The 18,042-nt window shown below is 49.4% G+C and overlaps 1 protein-coding gene across 1 annotated transcript in view; it reads left to right on the forward strand.

Annotated features, from left to right (window-relative positions):
* Positions 1–546: 546 nt before the first annotated feature.
* CYTH2 (cytohesin 2) overlaps positions 547–18,042 on the forward strand; it is a 31,047-nt gene continuing 13,551 nt past the window's right edge. The window contains exons 1-2 of the mRNA XM_069741989.1: positions 547–715; positions 17,756–17,903. Coding sequence (XP_069598090.1) covers positions 697–715; positions 17,756–17,903 — 167 coding nt within the window. The 5' untranslated portion in view covers positions 547–696. The remainder of the gene's footprint in view (positions 716–17,755; positions 17,904–18,042) is intronic.

The following is an 18,042-nucleotide window of genomic DNA, read 5'->3' on the forward strand; positions in this document are numbered from 1 at the left end:
GAAGGGGGGGGTCTCGGTGTGTGAGGAGGGTCTGTGTGTGAAGGGGGGGGTCTCGGTGTGAGGAGGGGGTCTCGGTGTGAGGGGGGGGTCTCGGTGTGAGAAGGCTGTGTGTGAGGGGGTCTCGGTGTGAGGAGGGGGTTCTCGGTGTGTGAGGAGGGTGGTCTCGGTGTGAGGGCTTTCCCGTACACAGAAGCTGCAGACATCGCACTGATGATTAATCCCCTCAGCATTTCCTCTCAGGATCTCCCCGGATTCCCCGCCCTTGTCAGCCTCTGTGCGGCTCCGCTCCGGGCATACCTCTGCATCCTATTGGTCAGTGGTCGGCGTTCTCCCGCCTTCCTGCCACAGTCCGAGTCTGGGATTGGCCAACCTGCCTGTCAATCAAGAAGGAATGCGCATCCTCGAAACAAAGAGGCTCACTTCTCCCGCCCAGAAATACCTGACCCGGAGTTACAATCGCGCCGTGATTGGATGACGCTAGTGTCGGTTGCTAAAGTGGGCGGCGACGGTAGCGGGAGGCTGCTATGGAGGCAGTGGGTGGGGATTAGAGGAGCCTGGTATCGGCCCGGGGGTGGCGAGCCGGTGCGCGCTCGGTGGGATAGACGCTGATCTGCGCTGTGTGCGGAGCGCTGGACGGAGGACGGTACTGACGTGAAGTCGCGATTTGCGGTCCTCGGACTTGTTACCTTCCTGATCATGGACGATACCATTTACAGTAAGTGAGTGCGCCCGCAGCTAGGGGCAGTGATCGGCGTGTGCGCTCTGATTCAGACGGACCCTATTTCGGTCTCTTTGGTTCTTTCCTGTCTATTGGCGTCAACCGGGAGAGGACAGGATGCTCCATTTCATGTGCTGGGATGGGGGGTGGTGGTGTATTGTGTGCAGGTGACCGGGCCCGTGCTGTGCAGGTGACCGGGCCCGTGCTGTGCAGGTGACCGGGCCCGTGCTGTGCAGGTGACCGGGCCCGTGCTGTGCAGGTGACCGGGCCCGTGCTGTGCAGGTGACCGGGCCCGTGCTGTGCAGACTGTTATCGGCCTGTAAGCTGGTAATGGCCCCTGTACTCCGCCCCCCATTACACTGCGATAATGACCAGGACGTATCGGGGCGCAGGGCTCCCATATTATATTGCAGTATGACCCTTTAACAAGCTGCTTCCCTCTTGGACGGATATATTGATAATTTGTGTAACCATGGTGACAGTGTAAAAAAAGTCATGTGTGCCAGCACTGCTCTGGAGGGTCCTGCCAGTCTGTCTGGTGGCAGCATTGGACAATCGCCAGGCTCAGCATGCGCCAGACGTGATCGGTGGCAGTGGTCACATGACAGGCATGTGGGATCGGCGGCTATCACTGATGGAACAGTTAAAGGGAACATGACAACTGATTAATGCGGCCCCAGAACGGGATTAATCCAACACTGGCTCCACCACAGCGCAAGTCTCACACTGGCTCCACCACAGCATGAATCAGACACTGGCTCCACCACAGCGCAAGTCTGACACTGGCTCCACCACAGCATGAATCAGACACTGGCTCCACCACAGCGCAAGTCTGACACTGGCTCCACCACAGCATGAATCAGACACTGGCTCCACCGTTGCAGCCTTTTTTGTATTTCATTCCACAGCAGTGCACTCTTAAAAGTTTGCCAGGGATGTTGAGATTAGGATGAGTACTCGTAAAAGCTGGTCTTCTCTTTACCCTGGGCACCTAGTCTGATCGGTCTTTCTGTACACTCATGGGGAGCAGGGAGAGGAGAAGCCACCGGGCAACTGTCAGACTATTCCTCAGAGCCGAGGGGATTCCACCGTGTGCCTGCCCTCTCCAAGTAGTCCTCAGCGCTGAAGGGATGCCCGCAGGGATCCTGGCTCTTTCGGAGTAGTCATCAGAGCCGAGGGGATGCCGCCTGGGCCTCTCTGATTACTCCTCAGTCGAGGAGAAGCCACTGGGCGCCTGGCCCTCTCGGTGTAGTCCTCAGAGCCGAAGGGATGCTTGCAGGGTTCCCGACCCTCTCGGAGTAGTCGTCAGAGCCGAGGGGATTCTGCGTGGCACCTGGCCCTCTCGGAGTAGTTCTCAGAGCCAAAGTGATGGCTGCCGGACGCCTGGCCCTCTCGGAGTAGTCCTCAGAGCCGAGGGGATGCCACTGGGCCCTCACAGAGTAGTCCTCAGAGCCGAGGGGATTCTGCGGGGCACCTGGCCCTCTCGGAGTAGTTCTCAGAGCCAAAGTGATGGTTGCCGGACGCCTGGCCCTCTCGGAGTAGTCCTCAGAGCCGAGGGGATTCTGCCGGGCATCTGGCCCTCTCGGAGTAGTTCTCAGAGCCAAAGTGATGGTTGCCGGACGCCTGGCCCTCTCGGAGTAGTCCTCAGAGCCGAGGGGATTCTGCCGGGCATCTGGCCCTCTCGGAGTAGTCCTCAGAGCCGAGGGGATTCTGCCGGGCATCTGGCCCTCTCGGACTAGTCCTCAGAGCCGAGGGGATTCTGCGGGGCACTTGGCCCTCTCGGAGTAGTTCTCAGAGCCAAAGTGATGGCTGACGGGCGCCTGGCCCTCTCGAAATAGTCCTCAGAGCTGAGGGGATGCCCGCAGGGTTCCCGGCCCTCTTCTCGGACTAGTCCTCAGGACAACATCATGCCCGCTTGGCTAAGAAAAGTACGGTATGTTATCTCTGAAGCGCCGCATAGTTTCAGAGTAATCCAACCAATCCAATTTGATGCGTGTGGTGGGAGTTTTTCTGTATCCTTTTTTATAGGACTAATTGCTCTGCACACAGCGGATGCACCCCTGTGTAGAACCTGATGACATCTTCTGTAGGTCTGTGGGCTTGCTTGTTGCTGTCCGTCGTGCCACTCAGTTGTCCTTGTATTTATACATTTCTTAGAGCAATAGGATCAGTACATTGCAGAGTTATGAGAAGTCTCCCTAGCTGAGACGCCCTACCATAGACCTGTCTGGAGACATAACGGCTCCCTTCAGAAGTTTGCCATACAGTTTCTTACACATGATGTCGTATTTCCCTTCACTGTCGCATCACTTGTAAACTTGTGCCATAAACCACTAATCAATTCCTCCAAACTGTCACCGCGGCATGGACTGCAGATTACTAAGAAGCAAGGTACACCGCCATTATTATAATAGCACTTTGCATAATCTCCCCTGGGGCTGTACAAAATAGAGATTACAAAATAATCGTCGTGAATCACAAAAATGACTGACTGCCTCACGTTGGAAGCAGGGCAGAAGGAATGTAGGTATGGCTGACAACTGTCTGCAGGGAATCTGCTCTCATACGGTGTGGAAGGGTTGTCAGGAATAGCCTGGCATAGAGTACGCCACTCCTATACCATCAGTGGAGGTGCTGCAAAGGTGACTGACCTTTTCATGCATAGATGGGCTTGGTTTTATTTATTTTGAGACCTAATTGGCCTTGGATCCAGCGCCGGCTGCTCCAGACGCCATACCCGCACTATTTGGAAGCCAGAAAACCGCTGCAGCTTGTGATTGGTTGCAGCTGTTCCTTTTGTCATGTTTTAAATGAACCTGCTTTGTTTTGGAAGACAGAGTATGTTCTCACTTGTGATGCGTTTTGTATATGCATTTTTTTTTTTCCATTTATTAGAACGGGTGAAAAACGCTTGAAGAATTGACATATTGGTTATTTCAAGAAACTGGCAGCAGCTCATAAAAATCTCAAGGGAAAAGGAGCGCGAATATTTCTGCAATCTTATTTGCTTTACTGGTAATGTAAAAAGCAGCATTTCTGCTGCAAAAAAAATGAAACTCGTAATACGCTGCGTTTTTCTGCATGAAAATACGCTTTGAGGATTCTCGAGTCTGCTGTTACTCTGTGACTGCAGACTTGTGAATGCTGAATGCATATTTTGTACCCCGTACTTTAACACCAAGCCTGGACAACCCCTTTAAGGAAAGTGATTTTTTTTTCGTTAACACAACTCATTGACCTTTGTTTAGTTCTGTGGAGGATCTGCAGCAAGAGCAGTAACTCCAGGGTATCTTGTGCCTTGTTGATTTTCCTATCCAACTTAATAGGGAATTCCTGCAATGGTTGATACTCAGCCAATCCGGACAACTGTTGAAGTGTACTACAGCTGCAGACTTATGTTGTGGAGGGATTAATAGGAAGGTGTTAATTGTTAGTAGGTGCTGTATTGTATGACCTATCAATCACGTTTGCATCAATTTCCCTTATAATCCTCCATGTTAAGAAATATGTGACCCATTACTACAAGTTCATGTTCCCACAATGATTCTGCTGAATTTAACAACAAGAACAGGACTACTTGGCCCCGGGCGGCGGTGGGCTCCTCTTGGCCCCGGGCGGCGGTGGGCTCCTCTTGGCCCCGGGCGGCGGTGGGCTCCTCTTGGCCCCGGGCGGCGGTGGGCTCCTCTTGGCCCCGGGTGTAACAATAGGAAGGTGGCTTTGGGATTGCGTTTCCGACTGAATCCAGGTTCGGAAGCCCAATCACAGACATGAGTGGGTTGTCACATACCTGGCTCTCCTTTTCTGCACTTCCACCAGGTCAGGTTTGGGTCGTATAAATTTATATAAACTTCTTTTGTGATAAAAGTCTCTTTGGTGTTCCTGGCTCAATAATTCTCAGCTAAGCTGTTCATGTAACTCAGTCAGAACATCTTATTTCCAGGACGTCATTCTGACAGCACCCTGGAGGACGTCCTCCTCCCCTTGCTGGGACAGGAAACACACGAGTTTAAAAGGCCAAGTCCCACCCACAGTCCTCAGTGTTTTTCCTGTCCCTGCAAGGAAGGGACGCACGAGTGAGAAGCTGCGCAGGACTTACCGGAGCTCAGGGGGATCGTGCGGCTTGCCAATACCCTTCCTCCTGTCAAGAGGCTCAGGGCAGAAACCCTCCGGTGGGGAGTCCCTCTGCTCCAAAAACCAGGAGTGGACGAAGCTCCTGGTGGCAGCCGCTCCTCCCGGTGGGAGGCTCTCGGCTGCGGACGCTATCCACGCGGTGCGCGGCCATCCTGGGCAGCGTGGTATCCAGAACGGCGTCTCCCGGCAGGAAGTCGTCAGAACGTGTCACTTCCGGTCCGTCGGCATTTCGTTACCGCTACTTCCGGTAACGCTGTATGCGCGGGGGAAAGCGTGCAGTGAATCACACAGCGGCAGAAGCGCTCCTGATCTGGCGCTGAGAGCTGCGGGGACCTGCTACCCTCATCATGGAAGCAAGTACTCCAACCGAGGAGGGGGTAAGTGCGCATGGCGCAAGTTCCCCTATCTATATGCAGAAGCAGGCTCACCCCAGTGCTTATCCCTTCTTATGTCATTTAAGGATAAGGGAAACCCCGCGGGTCCTCCTGTTCAGATTAAGAAATCCGGCAAGGCATCTGGGAAATCTGTTAGATGTCCCCTTTGTAATATGAAGCTCCCGGACTCCCATGGGAAATCTTTATGTGGGGACTGCACAGCTAAGGTCGTAAGGGACGAACAACCCACATTGCTGGCTGAGATGAGATCCCTTATACGTGAAGAAGTACAAGCTTCTTTGTCTACCATGGTGCAGAAATCCAGTCCTATCCCCACCCGTAAGCGGGCCAGACGGGAGCAGGACTTAAGAGAACAGGAGGTTACTTCTGAGGACAAGTCTAACTCAGAGGACTTCGTCTCAGAGGAAGAGGGAGAGCTTCCGTCAGGAAGCCAGGATTACCAAAGAAAATACCTCTTCCAGGCAGAAGACACAAATGATCTGGTGCAGGCGGTGCGATGCACTATGCAAATAGAGGAGACATCTAAACCACAAACCAGGCAGGACTTGATGTTTGGTGGACTTATGTCACGTCAGCAGACAGTATTTCCGGTTAGCGAGCACATTAAGGCCATGATTCTGGAAGAATGGAAAGAGGCAGAACGCCGGCTGGTGTTATCCAAGGACTTTAAGGCTCGTCTACCTTATGAGCCGGAGGACATAAAACTATGGGACGAAGTTCCCAAAATTGACGTTCCTGTGGCAAAGGTGGCCAAGAAAACGGCCATACCTTTTGAGGACTCATCAAACTTGCGTGATCCTATGGATAGGAAAGCCGACATATTGTTAAAAAGAGCCTGGGAATCTTCTGCGGCTCTAATAAAAACAAATATAGCGGCTACTTCGGTGGCTCGGTCTATGTATCTATGGATGGGTCAATTGGAGGAACACCTATCCAATAAGACCCCGAGATCTGAAATCATAAATTCCCTCCCTATGATGAAATCTGCCACGGCTTATCTGTCTGATATGACTGCTGAGTCAGTCAGGTTTTCGGCCAGATGCAGTTCCTTATCTAACGCGGCTAGGAGGGCGGTCTGGCTAAGGTCCTGGTCGGGGGGATAATGCTTCCAAATCTAAACTTTGTTCAATTCCCTTCTCAGGTGAAAGGGTTTTTGGACCCTCCCTGGATACCATTTTGGAGTCAGCCTCCGACAAAAAGAAGGGGTTTCCAGAGGAGAAATCTAAGAAGCCCCAGTCCTTTCGGAGAGGATTCCCCTTCAGAAGGCAGTCTGAGTTTCGAGGAGGCAGATCCAGTAGAGGATCTTATAGGGGCTCCCGTAGCCAGGGCAATAGAAACAGAGGTTTCTTCTTCAGCCCTTCCTCAAAATCTAAATCGCAATGACGCCAGTCTCATAGGGGGTCGACTCCGCCAATTTTCGCACAATTGGGCTCGGATCACTCAAAATCAGTGGGTCCTTCGGACCATCTCAGAAGGTTACAGTATAGAGCTCTACTTCCCCCCCCCCCCCCCCCCCCCCCACCAGACAGATTCATCAGTCCTACGGTAGTACCGCGAGACTCTCCCATGTTGACAGACCTGATGGAAATGCTCTCCTCAGAGGTCATAGTTCCGGTACCATCTCCGGAAATAGGCTTGGGTCATTACGCCTCCCTTTTTTCCATAATGAAACCGTCCGGCGAATCTCGCACTATAATAAATCTGAAACCTCTAAATGCCTGGGTCAGGTACAAGAGGTTTCGTATGGAATCCATCCGTTCGGCAATACTCCTAATAGATCAGAATGCTGTGATGTGCACTCTAGATCTAAAGAGTGCCTATTATCAGGTTCCCGTCCACCCTTCTTCTCAGAGGCTTCTGAGGTTTGCGGTAGTCCTGCCGTCCGGGACCTGTCACTTCCAGTTTCAGTGCCTTCCATTTGGTCTTGCCTCAGCACCTCGTATCTTCACAAAACTGGTGTCGGAGATTGTCGCTTTCCTAAGAAATCAAGGGAACAGAATAATCCCTTATCTCGACGACTTTCTCCTCCTGGCAAGAACGCCAGAAATTCTATCAGACCACAGGAACCAAACTATTTCAGTGATGGAAGAACTTGGTTGGGTCCTAAATTGGCGGAAATCCGATTTGACTCCAGAGTGCATGAAGACGTTTCTGGGAGTACGTCTGGATTCAAGGAACAGAATATCCCTCTTACCCGAGTCCAAGCTGATTGCAGTACAGTCTCAGGTTTGGCTCCTGCTGGAGCACAGGGTGACAAGGACGGCCATGCGAGTCCTCGGCCTGATGACGGCCTGTATTCCGTGTGTGAGATGGGCTCAGTTCCATTCAAGACCACTACAGAAATTGATTCTTTCCAGATGGGACAGGAGTCTGTCTTCTCTGGACAGTACTTTACACCTATCACATTGTGTAAGAAGGTCTCTCCTCTGGTAGACAAAGCCAGAGAAATTAAGAAAAGGAGTATTATGGTCCGCAGATCCATACGTAGTAGTTACTACAGATGCCAGCGCTTGGGGCTGGGGAGCTCACCTAGAAGACAGGATCCTTCAGGGGAGATGGCCGGAAGACGTCATCCACAGCTCCTCCAACTTCAAAGAACTATATGCGGTCTGGGAAGCTTTGAGAAGGAACCGACACATCCTGGAAAATCGTCATGTCAGGATAATGTCCGACAATGTGACAACAGTCTCTTTTCTGAAACATCAAGGAGGTGCGAAACACCATGCGCTTCAGGAACTGACAGAGAAGATATTTCGTTGGGCAGAAAGATCGGTCCTTTCTATTTCAGCGGTTCACCTAGAAGGCTCCCAGAACGTTATAGCGGACTATCTCAGCAGAAGGGAGGTGTCTGCAACAGAGTGGGAACTCAACCAGGACGTCTTCCAGGACTTATGTCTTCGCTGAGGAACCCCCTGTATAGACCTATTCGCAAGCAGGAGAAATTCGAAGGTCTCAAAATTCTTCTCTCTGAACCCGCGGGATCTTCCAGAAGGAATAGATGCTCTGAGCCAGGATTGGACGGAACCTCTCTCGTATGCATTTCCCCCTCTGGCGTTGGTTCCGGCTGTTCTCAGAAAGATCAAGGAGGATCGAGCTCTCGTCATATTGATCGTTCCATACTGGCCAAGAAGGAGTTGGTTTTCCCTTCTACTAGAGCTAGCAATCGAGAATCCAGTAGAGCTCCCTCTCAGAGCGGATATAATCCACCAGGGTCCGGTATTCCACCCAAACCCAGAGAAGCTCCATCTCTCGGCATGGATCCTGAAGGGTCCATCTTGAAGGCCAAGGGTCTATCAAGCCAAGTAATATCCACTATGAAGTCTAGTAGGAAGCCTGTTACGTCAGCAATTTACTTGAAAATTTGGAGACGGTTCTGTCTGGAGGGTGGCAGGTCTGAGGTTACGGCAGGCACTCCCGACTTACCCAGAATTTTAGATTTCTTGCAGGCTGGGTTTGACAAAGGTCTTAAACCAAGCACATTGAAGGTGCAGATCTCGGCACTTAGTTCTTTCCTCGACTATCCCCTAGCGTCACACCCGTGGATAGTTAGATTCATCAGAGCTACCCAGAGGTTGCGCCCCACTATCAGACATATGTCTCCTTCTTGGGACCTTAACTTGGTCCTCAGATTTCTCTGCAAAGACCTCTATGCGTCAGTGGATAATATGCCCATTTCCATTCTTACACGTAAAACGGCGTTTCTTGTAGCAGTGACTACGGCTAAAAGAGTGGGGGAAATTCAGGCCCTGTGTACTATGGACCCATACCTTCAAATTAGAGCGGATTGTATAATTCTTAAACTCGACCCCTCCTTTATTCCAAAAGTAGGAACATCTAAAAATAGAAATCAAGAGATTGTGTCACCATCTTTCTGCAATAACCCTGCTAATGCTAGAGAAAAAGTCCTTCATTCTCTGGATGGCAGGCAGTTCTTGACTACCTGGCAGCCACCAACACTTGGCGCATCGACCCAAACCTATTCATTTTGTATGGGGGCAAAAATAGGGGTAAAAAGGCCTCTAAGGCCTCTATTGCTCGGTGGATCACGTCTGTGATCTCTGAGGCCTATCAATCTGAAGGGCTCTCTCCTCCGGAGGGTCTCACTGTACATTCGACTAGAGGGATAGCTACTTCTTGGGCAGAGAGGGCAGGTGCCTCTCTAAAACAGATTTGTAAGGCCGCGACATGGGCTAGTGCCAATACCTTTTGCAAACACTATAAACTTGATGTTTTGTCTGGTCAGCATACTGCATTCGGGAGAAAGGTTCTCCAAGCGGTTATCCCACCCTGAGGAGGTGCTTTGGTACTCTCCAGGGTGCTGTCAGGATGACGTCCTGGAAAATAGGTATTAAGCTTACCGTTAATTATGTTTCCAGGAGTCCATCCTGACAGCACGGGTAGTTCCCTCCCTGTATTATTATATGATGCATGGTATTCTAGCATGTTTGTAACCTATTCCTAGCATATGATGTAATATGTTCCTGGTTATAATGTGATATGTTTGCTACCATTAAACAAAGATTTTTTCTGCATTTCCTTGAGGCGGTTCTTGTTACAACACTGAGGACTGTGGGTGGGACTTGGCCTTTTAAACTCGTGTGTTTCCTGTCCCAGCAAGGGGAGGAGGACGTCCTCCAGGGTGCTGTCAGGATGGACTCCTGGAAACATAATTAACGGTAAGCTTAATACCTATTTTTTCAGATTTAAGCCACCAACTGGAACAAACTGGAAAATGAAAGAATTTAAAAATATTTTTTTTCCACGCTCTTTATTTGCAGCAAAGCATGAATGCTGAACTTTCTGCTCTTTGGTGGAGAACGCCACACTTGCTCCATCATATATAGGGAGGGTCGTACGGACGCTGTGTCCAGCAACTTTGACAATGACTAGAAATGATGCGAATGTGGCTGAATTAGAAACCCATTCTGCCTGGGACTGCGTCAGAGGAAGTACGTGTGGTCCGCGCCTTGTGTGTTGGACTGCTTAACTAGTCACCCTAAATATGTTTCAGAGATGTGGGCATAAGACCAGAAAAAAAAACAAATGTGACTGATCTGGTTCTAAGACTGCTGTACCAACCAAATGATGGGGCGCTCTACCCCTCGCCACCTTTCCTCAGAGTACAGCACCATGTAAGGTGGGGGCATGGTGGCTTCTTGGAGATGGTATGCTGCCGTCAGAAGATGAGCAGTCTGGAAGCAGATCAGGCTCCAGAGTCATCTAGCCTCATACAGAAAACTTTCAGTTGTGCTACCCTTTGGTCTCCGGGCATTGTTCTTTAGAACCTTTTTAGTAGTGAATGTTTTCACTACTTCTTCTATTTATATGAGAGTAGGTTTCCCCCGTCAGACTTTTTACTGCTAGTTTTCCTGTCTGTAGCTTTTTCCACACACCACTTCCTTAAAGAGAACCTGTCATGTTGAAGTTGCTGTTCTCCCTACCGGTTGCATTTTATAGAACAGGAAGAATCTACTTAATGTGAACTCGTCACATTGAACACAACGTCCTCAGCAGGAGCAGCTGACAGAAAAGTATCTAAGAGCCCTTGCTTAGTTATTGACAGCCATCCGTCAATGCCGACTCTTTCACCAGTGTACTCTCAGATGAGCAATCTTGATGATGTTGCTGGTTTCTGTAATAAGCACAGACCTTCACAGCGATCGATTGCAACTGCGAGAAGTGGGTTCTGCTACATCACAGGTCAATAAAAGTTAATGGGGTCACATTGCGACCCCCGAGGGTACCACAACAGTCAAGTCACACAAAATCCAACACACTAAGACTTCATGTCACAATGTGACTCTGCTCACTTTGTATTGCATTGTGATGGAGCAGCGACACATGGCCAACTCTAGCCACGTGACAGGTGTCGTGGCCAGATTCACTGTGTGGCCCACGATCTGTCAATTTACAGATGAGCTTGGACTGGCTCACAGGAGAATCCTTCGATGGTCCCCTGTCCAAGAGTGGGCCTACTTGGCACAACATACTGGAATCCCTATGTACAAATTTAGCATCTTGTATGCATAAGCCCTTATTACAGAAAGTAAAAGCGAGAAACTAATAAATGCCCCACCCTTCATTTTTTTTCATATAGGTGCGGTCATACCTGTCTGGCTGTAAGGCAGTTTTCACATGTTCAGTATTTGTAAACCAAAATCAGGAATGGAACAATCGGAGGAAAAGTATAGTAGAAACACGTCACCACTTCTGGTTTTGGCTTACAGATACTGATGGAGAATAGGCCATGTTCAGTAAGGCTGCAGCAGGAGCCTCCCCCCACTGTTCTGTTATAATGGGCAGGTATACAAAGCCATCCCCTCACTTCTGCCTGCCAGATAAATCGTTAAAAAATAAATATCTTGTGCAGGAATCGTTAGATGCCCATTTAACACCTTCTTGATACTTTATATTTCGCTTTCTGTTATCTTGATATTTTGTTGTGCGTGTTTTGCCACATGTCTATAAACTATGACTATGCTCATGCAAAAGATTAGTATCCCAGCCTTTCTAGCGTCAGATGGAAAGGATATAATGCCAAGCGATAATCATCCCAGTGATGGCTACTTATTGCTTCATTAGCCCCCCGGCTTATCTGTAATACATAATCTCTGCTTAGGCCGGGTGTCCTCCATACAGCTCCGAATCTGAGGCATCAGCTAATATAGTATCCATCACTGACTGCCATATGTCCAGCACTGCATGGCACCAGCCCTCACGCACAGCGCCCCCTGTGGGCGGCTGGGAACCTACATAGGGACCCTTGAGAAATCCATAGATGTGGCTTCTATATTGTAACCGTAGAAAACAGGATGGTGGTTGTAGTGTGTTAATGTTTCATGGCTTCTGTGTATCCCCTATCAGATTGGAAGTGACCTTTGACCTCTTCGTATGGGACAGACGCCTCCCTTAAGTTAAATGGATAGTAGAGAGCATCTCGGTGTCTGCCTCCAGTCGGCATATACGACCCTGAAAATGATGCGTGGCATAGCGCACGTTCTCTCTGCCGGCACCATTATAGTCTATGGCCCGGTCGGCGCATACGTCCAGATCCCGTTTTGATGGGACCCGCGATCGTGGAGAAAAGCGCAAAGTGAAAGCACCCTCTGATATTGGTCGGCTGTGGATATGACGCATGTTCCTCCATTGTGTTTAGTGTGCCCTCCATTCCTCACATTTCCTGCCTATGACTTAATAGTAAGGTTACACAAGCTGTCATCTGGAGATAATGTGCAGAAAGGCCACTTTTATATCGTGAACCCCCCCGAAAATCCGGCAAACTGTTCGTCAGCGCGGTGCCAGGATCTGGATTTCAGGATAAAGATTGCTTTGTCGAGGGCATGCACCGCTTTGGTATCTGAAGTATCCGCAGATAATTTGCATCTGGACTTCGCGGTTACCCATCCTGCGTGTCTGCACACAATGGCTCCTCTTATTAGCCCTCTCGTTTACCAAATGTCAAAGGGGTAATCAGCCTGAAGTTTGGCATCCATCCTGAAATGTCGTCGATGGTTAGTGTGAGAATACCTTGTACTCTTCTGCAGACCGTCTACAAGTCCTTATTGGTATAAAACCTCTTCGTCATGAGAGAAGGAGGAACTGCACGTTCTCGTGTGATATCACAGACAAAGCTAGTAAATATATTCCATCCATTCCTGGACTGGTGGCTCCAACTGGCCGGACTGGAGTCAGTGGAGAAGAAAGGAAATCGCAGTAATACGAAGCGTTCTGCTTCTGGCATGTTAATACATCTGCAGTAGTCGGTGTTATGGAGACTTACGATGCCCATACATACTTGGCCAACAGTCAACAGCTTTCCCTCTTCGCTCATCATAGACACGACTGCTCTGCCGAACGCTCTCCATCGGGAACGGAGGGGAGCCGCTAGCGGACAACTGGCAATGACTTATCTGCCTGGAAGAGTAAAAGGATCTGGTGTGAATTCACGCCACCCGTTCCTGATCTCCCCCTAGCAGTACCTTCTGGGGAAGTGTCTGAAGGCCACCATATACGTTACATGGCTGTCAATTTCTGACAAAATCCGAGGGTTTGTGAAACCGAAACTTATAATGTTGGGGCCTCTAAGTGCTTTATTGGTGGGGTCTGGGTTGAGAACAAACCTTAGCCCCCATAAATATAAATCTCCCAATATGTTGTTTTTCATTTAAAGGGGAACCTGTTAAGTTTGGTCACTATTTAAAGCTTTCATCTCATTACTGTGTAGTAAGACTAGCTCAAAATCACCTTCCTGGCCACGAATGGATTTTCTTTTGCAGAAAATGTAATCTTTGTTTATGGAAATGTTACAAAGTTCATACAGTCTGTGTCACTTCAAGACCAAGTTATAAAATAATGCCAAAGCCTGATGTGAAGCCTCAGCGTTTTATCATCCAGGAAAAGCAAGTTCCAAGTGCCGAACTTTGGCATTCTTTTATAGCCCAGGGTTGAACTTTGTTGTATAGACGCGGGAATTGAGGACTTACCGCATTTACTCGTAGTGACCCCACTAAGTCTAATGGATTTGTGTGATTGTGGCGGCAGGTCTCTGATCAGTGCACAGACCCTCCTCCTGTATCAAGTGTCACCCTCATGTTCTTGATTAACATCTCTTCTGTGACAGTACATCAATGGTTTCGCCCTTGAAGTCTCCACTACTTTCCCAAGTATTTAGCGGTGTCTTGGCCTACAGAATGGAGAGCGCTGTGCATGCACTTGAAAGTCCCTAGTTTCATGGGCTATAGATAACATAATGGCTCAGTGGTTAGCACTGTAGACTTGAAGCACTGGGTCTTGGGTTAAAATCCCACCACGGACACGATCTGCAAGGAGTTTGTATGTTCTCCCCTTGTTTGCGTGGGTTTCCTCCAGGTTCTCAGGATTCCTCACACTCTCCAAAGACATACTGATAGGGAATCTAGATTGTGAGCCCCAATAGGGACAGTGATCAGGTCTGTAAGGCGCTATGGAATTAATGGAGCTATACAAGTGAGTAAAATAATGTATTGGAGGTGACGGTCAAGTCAAAGAGCTGTGATGGTGCTTGCTGAGGGATAATGCAGACTAGCCATGAATCTGCCTCACATACAAGTGCATTCAAAGTTAATTTTCTCAATTTATTTGCAGTCAGGGAGATCTGTTTTTCCAAGGTTTTTAATACCCTCCCTACCCAGCAGTGCTATTAGTGACCCTGAGGCTCCTTACCGCTTCGCTTTTTGAGTTAAGAACCTTGTGCTTTCCCTCAGGACACATAACTTTCAGACGTCCTTCCTGTTTTCTGCTGGGCAGTTTTTCTGGATGTAGAGTTGCGTGTGCTGTTTCCGTGTTTTGCATAAGCTGATCACAGGAATCCGATGTCGGACAAATAATTTTAGTCCACAGCTAAAGCCCTCAGCTACCCAAGTACGTCATCATCTGAGGAGGCCAAGGCGCCGAGCCTTTCCTTCCCACAGTGGAAGGACCTGTCTACTGGTGGCTATTCATGTTAGGTTTTGCTAAGAATTGGCTGAGATAGAAATCTGATATCTGATCGTTTTGTTCTGGAGAACAATGGTCCTGAGGACATCTGTCACCACAGTGAGCAGCTAGTGACCCAAGAATTACATATGTCTATGAAATGTTTAGGAGATCTCCACAGGCATGAAACAATGAACTGATCAGCTGGTCACCCTTTTTTCCTGTAGGCTCAAAGAATTGTCTCATGATGGATTTTCAGGGGAGCACCGCTATCCTACCTTTTGGCCTACTGCTCGCCGGGGGCGGTGCACTCCTAAATGATTAATGGTGTGGAGCAGCAGCATCATCACAACTGAACTTGTGCGCGATCAGTGCCACAAGGATCATGGAAGATTCAGAGCAGCGCTTACTGCCTAGGAGACCTGCCACCGCTGATGGATTGCAGAGGTGCCCGATAACCTAAACAGCTCGTGCATACAGCAGATTTTTCTCATTTAAATGCTATCCATGGTTTACACAGATAGCACTTATACCTATCCTATTCTATTGGGATGTGCACATGTCCAATTGTTTGTTTTTCCGAGGATGAGGGAGAAAAAAAAAATCAGACATGTTTGTTTTTTATTTTTCTCTTCCTCGGAAAAACAGACATGTCTGATTTTGATTCAAGTGTTGGATCGAAATCTTATAAGGCAAGTGTATGGGTCTATTTAAAAAAAGAAATCATTGTGGTCCGATTTTTCATAGACTAGCAGAATGGAGAATGTGACTGTTGTGGAGGGCCGAATCAATAGGCTGAAATAAATTCTGTTCAATATTATTATTGATATTCTAATTTTATATTAATATTACTTAATATTGAGCAGAATGAAGAATGCTGACTGATACTATATCAGTCCCCTATATATAGGGTGAGCTTCTTGTGCTGCCCCGTGTAAATCTAGGGTGAACTTCTTGCGCTGCCCCTATATATAGGGTGAGCTTATTGCGCTGCCCCCTATATACAAGGCGAGCTTCCCGCGCAGCCTCTCCCGACATGTACAGGGCGAGCTCCCCGCGCAGCCTCTCCCGACATGTACAGGGCGAGCTCCCCACGCAGCCTCTCCTGACATGTACAGGGCGAGCTCCCCGCGCAGCTTCTCCTGACATGTACAGGGTGAGCTCCCCGCGCAGCCTCTCCCGACATGCACAGGGTGAGCTCCCCGCGCAGCCTCTCCCGACATGCACAGGGCGAGCTCCCCGCGCAGCCTCTCCCGACATGCACAGGGCGAGCTCCCCGCGCAGCCTCTCCCGACATGCACAGGGCGAGCTCCCCGCGCAGCCTCTCCCGACATGCACAGGGCGAGCTCCCCGCGCAGCCTCTCCCGACATGCACAGGGCGAGCTCCCCGCGCAGCCTCTCCCGACATGCACAGGGCGAGCTCCCCGCGCAGCCTCTCCCGACATGCACAGGGCGAGCTCCCCGCGCAGCCTCTCCCGACATGCACAGGGCGAGCTCCCCGCGCAGCCTCTCCCGACATGCACAGGGCGAGCTCCCCGCGCAGCCTCTCCCGACATGCACAGGGCGAGCTCCCCGCGCAGCCTCTCCCGACATGCACAGGGCGAGCTCCCCGCGCAGCCTCTCCCGACATGTACAGGGCGAGCTCCCCACGCATATGTAGGCACACATCCCATACATGTATTTAAAAAAGACAAAACACATACTACCCTCACTCCTGTTCCCTCAGTGCTCTACTAGTCTCAGGCTCCATTTTTTTTTCTTCTTGTGGCTGGTACATACATGATGGTGCTGACTGATGACATCGGGGAGGCATGCGTCGGAAGAGGCGACAGGAGCTCCCCTCGAACTGCTCTGTGATTTTGCATTGCAGGAAAGTTCCCTGCCCGAAGATGTGCACCATGTGCAATATGATGAGTCAATCCGGCCATGCTGTCCTGGAGCCCCGGGCCCCAGGCGGTTGCCCAGATTGCCATCGCCTATAATGAAGAGTACTCTTGAACCTCCTACAAGTTGCGACAATCGTCCTTTGTTTCCAGTTCACCAGTGATAACAGCTAATTCGCTTTCTCCATCAGCATGGAGCATAATATTGTAATTATTGGTATAAATGAGAACATGTATTAAAATTTAGCCTTATCGTATCAAATAGGACTTTGTTTTACTGTATGATGAGAATTGTGTCTGGTTGTAGAGGGGATTTATTTATTTTTTTTCTTCCATAAAACAAAAAGCACAATGGCTTCTGTGTTTTCCGTAGCAGCTGTGAAATATTTATATCGGTGTACAAAGAGCCAGTTCTTGGGTCTCTGATAAATGGTTGGAAATCTATGACCCGAGCTTTTAGATTTGATTCTCTCGCTTTTTCACTAACAATGCAAATTCAGTCTGCAATAATAGTGGCAAATCAGAGTCTGTTGAATACATGGCATTGTAAGTGGTAAGCGGCAAAATGATCAAGCAAGACAGTACCAGCCATAAAATCCGAACACCCCAGGAGCGGGCTTCCTGCTTGCCTCCATTTGGGGACTTTTTCTGACGGAGAACGCGTTCTCATTGTGAACTGTGCCTCTGCTGGCCGGGGAAGCTCAGCTGGCCTGCAACTTACCGTGCAACGTTGTGTGCTAGCCATTCAGAATGTGGCCCCCGGGCTACAGGTTGTGCACATCTGCATTAATAGTCAATTTATTTGTTTTATACTGGGATCGTGAAAGATGCAGCATCCTTTCGGTGATATCAGGCCTGCCCGGAATGAGCGTCCCAGTGCAGTTTATTTATAAGTACACCCTCTGTAGACCCCAGGGAGTTTCTTCCTTGTGCGCGAGTCCAGCCTGAGGTCGTCAGTAACGTCCGATCGTGCAGTCATACCTGCACATACTTGTCCAGCACACTCCTCGGAGATAGGAGATAATTCTAGGGAAGACTGGTGGGAGTGACTTGTCAGAACGGAGCTGCTTTCCCACTAACTATACTATTAAACTATTTTTTTTCCCCCGCTACAAATACTTGGCAGCTGACCATAATAGGTCCTGAGTATGTTTGTGTTGTGACTTCCTCTGCAGTCCCTGCTGACCTGACTCCAGAAGAACGTATCGAGCTGGAGAACATCCGCCGCAGGAAGCAGGAGCTTCTGGAGGAGATCCAGAGGCTGCGCGATGAGCTGAGCGAGGCCATGAATGAGGTGGAAGGCCTGGAGGCCAACGAGGGAAGGTATCTATGGCTCTAATAGTCTTAAGGTGAACTCTAATAAATGTCAATATTAAGATTGACCTCCTCCAAGTTGGATCCCACAATAAAGTCCTCCATGAATTCCTTCTGTATGTAATAGCATTACATCAGCAAGTCTAAA

The sequence above is a fragment of the Ranitomeya imitator genome, chromosome 10, assembly GCF_032444005.1.
Source record: "Ranitomeya imitator isolate aRanImi1 chromosome 10, aRanImi1.pri, whole genome shotgun sequence".
Classification (NCBI taxonomy): Eukaryota; Metazoa; Chordata; class Amphibia; order Anura; family Dendrobatidae; genus Ranitomeya; species Ranitomeya imitator.